The 9,059-nt window shown below is 35.1% G+C and overlaps 1 protein-coding gene across 1 annotated transcript; it reads left to right on the forward strand.

Moving 5' to 3' along the window:
- The first annotated feature begins 7,588 nt into the window (after positions 1-7,588).
- LOC127412239 (oligodendrocyte transcription factor 3-like) lies at positions 7,589-8,478 on the forward strand. Its single transcript, XM_051648457.1, has one exon. It carries the CDS (start codon positions 7,726-7,728, stop codon positions 8,476-8,478), a length of 753 nt encoding a protein of 250 aa, XP_051504417.1. The 5' UTR covers positions 7,589-7,725.
- Positions 8,479-9,059: the final 581 nt, after the last annotated feature.

Genomic DNA, 9,059 nt, shown 5'->3' on the forward strand with positions numbered 1-9,059 from the left:
TAATGGAGAAAAATAACCTTGGGAGAAACCAGACTCACTGTGGGCGTCAGTTCCCCTCTGGCTAACATCATGAATATAATGCCAATATTAGTTATTTGTGTGCAGTGCAAGTCTAAGGTAAGGTTTTAAATTATGACATTTTGTTTCAGAACGCTTTGTGTTTATTTTCATTACTGCAATATGTTAATGCAATGTCTACAATGTTATTAATATAATCACTTTCATAGTCATGTTGATGTAAAAAGAATGGTGCCACTCTGAGTGATGGTCTAACTAAACTATTCCTAGTTACCTAAAGTGCAAAAACACTTTCCAGGTCTTCATGCTCATTCACGGCATATATCATATAATAAAGCCTAATGACCATTAAACCATACTGAACTTTATGTACATAGGTTTCTAATGTTGGCAACTCACTAATAAATGCTTTATATGTGTGCACTTTATATTAAAGTAAATTATCCTAGGTTACTAATGTTGAATATGTGTTATTAAGTGTTTATATAAAATGGAGGCAAAATGGCTCACTATTTGGGAGGTATTGCATTAAAGTCATTCTTTTTAAGCATGCTGAAAACTGCATATCAATTATTTATATTGCATGTATAAATAAATGATTAGTTATGAATGAGCCCCTTCAAAATCTCTTAACGAAAGGAACATTCATGTGAACTGTTAACAGCAACGGCAGCATGAAACGTACATAAAAAAATTAGACATTATCCAGCAACTTGTCAAAAGCTTTTCATTTGGTTGTTTACTTGTACCCCAGTTGTTTTTAATAACATCTATAGTGAGCCTAACAATATTAAAATATGGAAATGGAAGAAACTTAAATGGATTAAAATGCTGGCTTAAATTGTTAAATTGGTTAATGTATTAGAGCAAAACACATGGTAATGAATAATGTTATATTTTTGTTCCTTTACTTATGCAGCCAATTTTTAAAGAGAACAACTTTAAAGAGACATTGAATGACAGCTTTTATTAGTAAAATACTTTTTGCCAAAGCAGCTACAACTTCAATACTTCACAACTTAAACATAAAGGTATAAATATTTGCACTGAAATGCTAATTCCTCTCGTTTTGCCTAATGAATGCAAATGTCCTCTTTGAGGAAAACAACCCTGAAAATATAAATGAGAACCCTCACATTCATTGTACTGCTACTTACAAGCTCTTTAATTAGTGAGCTAAGCTTTAATCATTTGATCGCAATGATAATTAGATATTTCAAATTTCAAGGTTTGTTTACTTGCAAGATAACAATATTGAATAAAGGGATTCAAAGTTTCATTGATATCTAGTTTCTCACAGCAACCCAGTGGCATTGTAACAGGCTAGAAAGAAACTTTTTCCAGTTCTGATAAAAAATATACAGGTACAAAAAGTTTTGTCTGATGTTCTCTCATAAATGCGAATAAACTTAAAAGAAGATCTGATTCAGTTTCATTGCCACATGTAAAAGGAGGTTAGTTTCACTTAAGCTGCTTCATGAATAGATGCAAATCTGAACAAAACAATGTTTGGCATTATTATTATTATTATTATTATTATTACCATCATTTTTGTTGTTATTGTTATTATTATAGTCAAAGACAAATAAAAAAAGTGCAATGGTGGGAATGTGAAAATAATGCGGTGTTCAGTGATACTTTGACTAAACATCAGCATCAGAAATTATACGAGGCTTGGAGCAAAACAGCCACCTAATGTTACAAAAAAAAAAAAAAAAAAAAAAAAAAATGTGCCAGACATTTTAAAGACTCAACAAATCAATTCTTGGTGGCAAATATAGTTCCTTATTTGTATGTATTATACGAAAATGTATTATACGAAAAACATTTGATATCTTACATTTCTCATTTCACAGTAATTTCTGCAGGATCTTCTGTTGGTTAACATAGTTAACCAGGCTGTTAACGCTGAGAGTTCTTCAGTGGACAAGCAGTAAATCGTGGTCAATGTAATCTAGGCCTCTAGTGCGTCACCTATTGTCTGAAAGCACTGAGACTTCGCAGGGGCAGGACATCCCTTACTCAAGCATGCACTTCTGTCAGTGTGCCAAGTCTGGCATGCGTATGGGCAGATTCTCCAATATTTGTTAACTAATGAATGAACTTGCACATGACTTCAGTATGTCCCGGCCCAGAATTTTTTTTTTACATTTTACATTTTCTGTGCTGATTTTGGGGGTAAATCTGCAGAATTCTGTTGAATGAATTTTAAACATGGTACAATGTGATTTCTTGTAAGCCTGCTTATAAAACAGTGTCCCCATAACAAAATATCAAACCAAGTGGCATTCATTTTAAAGAAAGACAGAACAAAGTTTTTAAGCAAAACAATTCACAAAAATAAGTCTGTTAGGTTTACATGACAAAACAATAGAAATACTGTTCCAAATTAAATTAAATAAGTATATTGACACTTTCTGGTTGTCGGAACATGAAGTTAATTTGCTGAACTACATCTGTAATTACTCTGCTCGGACACCTGTGTGAGCTGACTTCAAACAACCAAATAAAAATCATCTAGGGACCCGTGGGTTTAAAGTCATTGCAAAAAATGTCTCAGAAAAGGGAAGTTACTTTACAGTTTACCTTAATGTTCCCTTTGTTGGCTTGACTTGACTTTATAAAGGGGTTCATTAATGACTAAAAGTTATTTACAAATGCATGATAAATTCTTAATATGCGACTTTAATGCAATACTTAGCAAATAGTGAGCATTTTAACTTACATGTTATAAATGCTTAATAAATACACTTATTCATATACTTAAAAACATAAAATTCACTAATTAATTATTTATGTCACAATGCAGCAAAAACTGACTATTATAGTGAGATTAAAAATAGGGATATGTCATAACTGTCCGTGTTTATATTCATGACTGTAATGTCTTGACTCACTTGTTTTGTTACTTTCCTTGTCACATTCATGTCAAAAGAATGGTGCTACTCCAAGTGCTGTCCCAATTTAGTCCTAGTCAACTAAAGTCCTCTGCAAAAACATTGTTCAGGTCTTCACGCTCATTCACAGCATATATCATACTGTATAATAAAGCCTGATGACCACTGAACCGGAACTTTATGTACAGTTTTCAAATGCTGGCAACTCCTTCATGAATTGTATCCACTTTCCATTCACTTTTCATAGGTTACTAATGTTGAATAAGTGTTATTAAGCATTTGTATGGCTCACTATTTGGTAGGTATTGCATGAAATTCACCCTTTTATGCATGTTGTTATAATCATATATCAATGATTTATAATGGATTTTTATTAGTCATTAATAAACCCCTTATAAGCCTTTAACAAAGAGAACATTAATGTAAAGGCTTACCAAAAGATCTAGCGTTTGCAGACACCACTTAGTTTGATATCTTGCTATCTAATGCAATGAGATTTATTTTATGTGCGTCTCAAGAGTCTAAATACTTTTTGCAGGTGATGTATCATTTGAAACTTGTGTGCATCCAGACTTGAAATAATAAGAAGTATAGTCATTTTAAATGCTTTTGACTTTATTTATATGTCAGTGTATCTTATATCTTGTTGTCATTCTTTGCAAGGTTATTTGTTTTGCAACCCTGACTGACCTGGCTATGTGTGGAAAACATGGGTACAGATAATATAAAAAGCCATAAGAATGAATTGGACACTTTAGATACCACCTTCAAAGAATGTATACCGCTGCCCTAAACTTTTTCCACTGTTCTGGAATCATCAACAGACTTCGGGGATGGTGAAGTGCGTGTATGAAGGGGGTCTTCCTGCTGTTTGGGTTTCCTTCTCTGAGTAGCAGTGAGTAAATGAGACCCCCCCCGCCACTCGACATCCCCGTAACGGCCACATCTTCCCTTTCTGCCCCCGTTTCCTCGCCTTCAGCTCTTCCCTCTCCCCTCTGCTCACACACTGAGACATTTTTCCACATTGGCCGGATTAGGAACACTTTCACTTAGATCTATGTGGTTGCCCCCACAGACAAAGAAACACTTGGAGACAGGATTAGTAGGATTAAAAGGGATTCACATATGTCCAGTTCAAGCAATTGGTATTCAAAGCTTTACACTTTCAAATGCCACCAAGAGAGACTAAAGCAGTCCCGAGCTTTTCTTTGCATTGCAGCACCTTTATGAGAAACGATTCCTTTTCAGCTTCCACTATGGCACAGTGAATTCAGGGGCTCTCTCTATTTTATTGTGGGGATTTTATTGCTGTGCAAAATCAATGAGACTACGAGATAGAAGATGACACACAGAAAATTTAGCATTTCTGTCTACTCTGAAATTCTGTGGGACAGTTTTCATCTGTTTCTATCATGTTTTAATTCATTTTTAGAATGACTGTTTTTTTTTTTTTTTTTTTTTGTTTTTTTTCAGATAAATGAATTTGTAGATGTTTTTTGATGATCACAAGTGATTTCCATATTTACTTTATGTATACAGAGTTTTGACCATTTATATAATTCTAATTCTATCATTTAAAAACTGCACCATATTGTATGTAAACAAATTTAAGACCCATCTTACTTTTTACTTTTTTACTTTTTTACTTGCTTACTTATTTGTTTCACATTAGAATTTTTGGCAACACTAAATTAATTTTCCATTTGTTGGGGATTTATAAAGGGATTATATAATGATTAATAATAATTAAAAAAATGCATTATAAATCAATGACATGCATAAAAACAACATGCATAAAAGGGTGACTTTCATGCAATACCTACCAAATAGTGAGCAATTTTACCTCAAATGTTATAAATGCTTAATAACACTTATTCAGCATCAGTTATACTTTAATGTAAAGTGGACACATATGAAGAATTGAATGAGTTGCCAATATTAGAAACCCATGTACTGTACATTGAGTTCAGTGTGGTTTAATTGTCATCAGGCTTTATTATATGATATGTGCTCTGAATGAGCATGTGTTTTTGCAGAGAAATTTAGGTTGGGACAGCACTCTGAGTAGAGCCATTCTTTTGAAATTAGACAACGTTACAAGGAAAGTGAAAACAAGAGTGAGTCCAGACATTACAGTATTGAATATAAACACAAAGCAGACTGTAGCAAAATGTCATAATCCATTCTTTTAATCTTACAATAATAGTCAATTTTATTATGTATTATTTATGTATTAGTTTGCTGCATTGTGACATAAATCATGAATTACGTAATTTTATGTTTTTGATTAATATAAGAATAAGTGTATTTATTAAGGATTTATAACACATAAGATAAAATGCTCACTATTTGGCAAGTTTTGCATGAATGTACCCTTTTTTATTCACATTGTTATAACTGCAAATCAGTGATTTATAATGCATTTGTAAATGACTTATTAGTCATTAACAGGGTTGGGAGGGTTACTTTTTAAATATATTCCACTACAGATTACAGAATACATGCTGTAAAATGTAATATGTAATTTGTATTCCGTTAGATTACTCAAGGTCAGTAACGTATTCTAAATACTTTGGATTACTTCTTCAGCACTGGTAGATTTTTTTCACTTGTTTTGACTATAAAAACTCTGCCAGTACAGTAAGACAAAATACACATGTTAAAAATACATTCTCTGAAAAACCTAAATATCTTATGCAGTGTTGTTTCTGAAACAAGATAAATCAAATTGATCTTGTTTTAAGGATTTTTAGCTATTTTTACAGGAAAACAATACAAAAATTATTATCAAGAATATGATTTTTGCCCTAATATCAAAGGTCTTACAAGAAAAAAATACATTATGATCCAATGTGAATTTTCTTGATAAAAAAATATGTTCGTGCCTGGTAACATGGGCAGGTAAAATGGCTAGAAATAGCATTTTAACTTAGAGTAAAGCTGACAATTTACATAAGGTTTATTTCTATTTCTTCTGCTCCAAACTTACTTCAAACTTACTTCTCTGTCTGCTCGTATGAATGTAACACATCATAAGAAAGTGTTTCACTGCTGTTCAAATGCTCTTTGGATCACATCATTTATATGTATAAATGTTTTCCATCTGACAGGACTAAATATTAAATGAAACAAATGACAATAAAATGCAAAGTAATCCTTTCAGTAATCAAAATACTTTTTGAATGTAACTGTATTCTAATTACCAATGATTTAAATTGTAACTGTAGTGGAATACAGATACTTATATTTTGTAATTTAAATATGTAATCCCGTTACATGTATTCCATTACTCCCCAACACTTGTCATTAATTAACCCCCTTTATAAACCCTTACCAAAGGGAACATTAATGTAAAGTTTTACCGAATTTTGTATGAAAAAAGTTGTGCCCTAAAACTAAGAATAATGTACAAAGGGACACTATAGAATTTTAAATTAGACTCAGTTCATAAAAAAAAAAAAATCATAGCTAATGGTCACATAGGGCACTATTGATTACCTGCAAACACACACATAACTGTCCTCTGGATTGGTCATTTACTCCAAACAGTTAGTCATTCAGAAGTGTCAAGCCAGTGACATAAGAGATTGTGCTTGCAAATGCCTATTATGTCTGTCGATCATCTGCCAATAAAATAAATATATTTATCTTTCCAATATTTAAATGATCTTTGCCCTGTTTGTAATACATTACAAAATATTGCAAAATCGATCTTGATAATCAGTAGGCTAAATATATTTTCACCTAATAAAAACATGCAGAAAAGATGTATGCATTAAAATGTATATACTGTAAATACATAGCTTAATATTAATTATTATAATCATTCTTACTGCTATGTAATTGGCCAATTAATGTTAAATTGTTTGATAACTACATTCTTATAATATAATTCTCTGCATCATAATCTAATCACAACATCTTGTCATGGCTAGTCAGCCAAGTAGATTCAAAACAGACTGTTTGTTAGCTATTTCGTTCTAATTTGATTTTTATCAAACACTTATAATATTATTTTTGTTGTTACATTCTAACTTTGTTTCGGTTTGTATGTAGAGAAATATAATTGTGTTGACCAACCAATCTTAATGTGTATTAATAACATATATTAAACTATACTTAATACATCAGTAGTTCATAATGCTACATTCAGATATTAATATATGGCATTTTTATTTGAATATACATGAATAAATGATCTGGCAAGCATTCTATCATTTAATCACGTTTGTTAATGTTACTGAAAGGGATCATAAAGTGTCACCATTCTGCTTTGCACCTAAACATACCAAATACTGTCTATACAGTATAAATATTTTGTTGTAAATGATGTAGTTTATAATAAAATGCATAACCCGTGAAATAAACGAATTATGCAAGGTGCGTTGTGAGGATCAAACTGCCTCGACATCGTTTCTTAAGTGTGGAGAAGTGTTTGCAAAGTTTCAGAGGCTCCCGCTGAAGTGTCCCCCCATTGTGTCATTACAATGAATATGAATAGATGCTCCTTTGGTCAATGGGACAGTCAAAGCACACCGCTCCAGATAATAGGGACGTCATCCTAACAAGACCGTTTTGAATAGAGGGGCTCCTGTTGTTTGGCCCCTCTCAAGCAGCACTATAAATACAGAGTCGTGTGATGAGTCTTCACAGAGCAAGAGGTGCACCTCAGAGCGACATTCAGTCTCGGTCTCCAAGAAAAATACTAAACAAGAGTGGGATCCAGTGGGATAAATCAGGTGATCAGGCAGGAGTGACTTGAAATACAGACAGAGAAAGAGACAACCTCCTACCCAAGCGAAGCCATAAAATGAATTCGGACTCCAGCTCGAGCAGATCTTCATCTCCAGACATGGATGGGATGTACCTCCGCGATCACCACCACTCTCAAGACGGACGTCTCAATTCGGTGTCCTCCACGCAGAGCGAGCTGCTCCAGAAGATGACGAATGAGCACCTGTCCAGAATGCCATCCGGCAGCAAGTACAAGCTCAAGAAGCAAGTCACCGAGCAAGAGATCCAGCAGCTGCGCTTGAAGATCAATGGCCGAGAGCGCAAGCGGATGCACGACTTGAACCTGGCGATGGACGGGCTCCGGGAGGTCATGCCGTACGCGCACGGCCCATCCGTGAGGAAGCTGTCCAAAATCGCCACTCTTCTGCTGGCCAGAAACTACATCCTGATGCTGTCGAGCTCCCTGGACGAGATGAAGCGGCTGGTGGGGGAGATTTACGGCGGTCACCACTCGGCGTTTCACTGCGGGACGGTGGGCCACAGCGGTGCGCACTCGGCGAGCACGGCGCACCAGGTGCACCCTCTTCTCGGGAGCGCGCTGTCCTCGTCCACCTCCGCAACGTTTCCCGGACTTACATCCATCAGGGCGCCGCATTCTTTGATGAAAAGCACCCCTACACCTCCGCTGCAGCTCGGGGCCACTTTTCAGCACTGGGCCGGCTTGCCTTGCCCGTGCACAATTTGCCAGGTGCCTCCTCCTCCCCACATTCCCATCACTTCAACAGGACTGACGAGGCTTTCGGTAGAAAACAAGGAAGTGATGAAGTGAATACGATGTGACTGGACTTGCATGATTTGTTTGTTTGTTTGTCTGTCTGTTTGTTTGTTTGCTTCAGCCCTTACAATGTCAGAACTTCGTCCTTGTAACAAGGATCTCATCCGATGCTTTGTAAGGTAACTACTGTTATGGAGTATGTGCTCCGTAATGCGTAAATATTTTATGTTAGGGGCCCCAAGAGGCCCTGTGTGCATTCACTGTAAATGAATCAAATGTAATCTATTTGAGGTGGAATCTGTGTCTGAAGTTGCCCTGGAAACACGAGCACTCCCCTTACAAAATTTTGCCATGGTAACAGTAATTTCCGCCAAAATACCATAAAACTAAATGAATATTAGACCTCCTTGATGTCTTTGTTGGTGACAAAAAGATAAGCTACCACTGTTTTATGATAGTATTTTGGTGAACTCTATGTGCAGTGGTACATTTTCGTAAAGGTGGGCAAGGCTACTTGTTGATCATGTGATGATGATGATGATGATGATGATGATGGGGAGTTGCATGCATGTATCTTTTCGCAATAGCACATGTTCCTTGTAACAAGGATTGTGAAATGGCATTTCAGATGAAAA

Source organism: Myxocyprinus asiaticus, chromosome 21 (genome assembly GCF_019703515.2).
Source record: "Myxocyprinus asiaticus isolate MX2 ecotype Aquarium Trade chromosome 21, UBuf_Myxa_2, whole genome shotgun sequence".
Taxonomy (NCBI): domain Eukaryota; kingdom Metazoa; phylum Chordata; class Actinopteri; order Cypriniformes; family Catostomidae; genus Myxocyprinus; species Myxocyprinus asiaticus.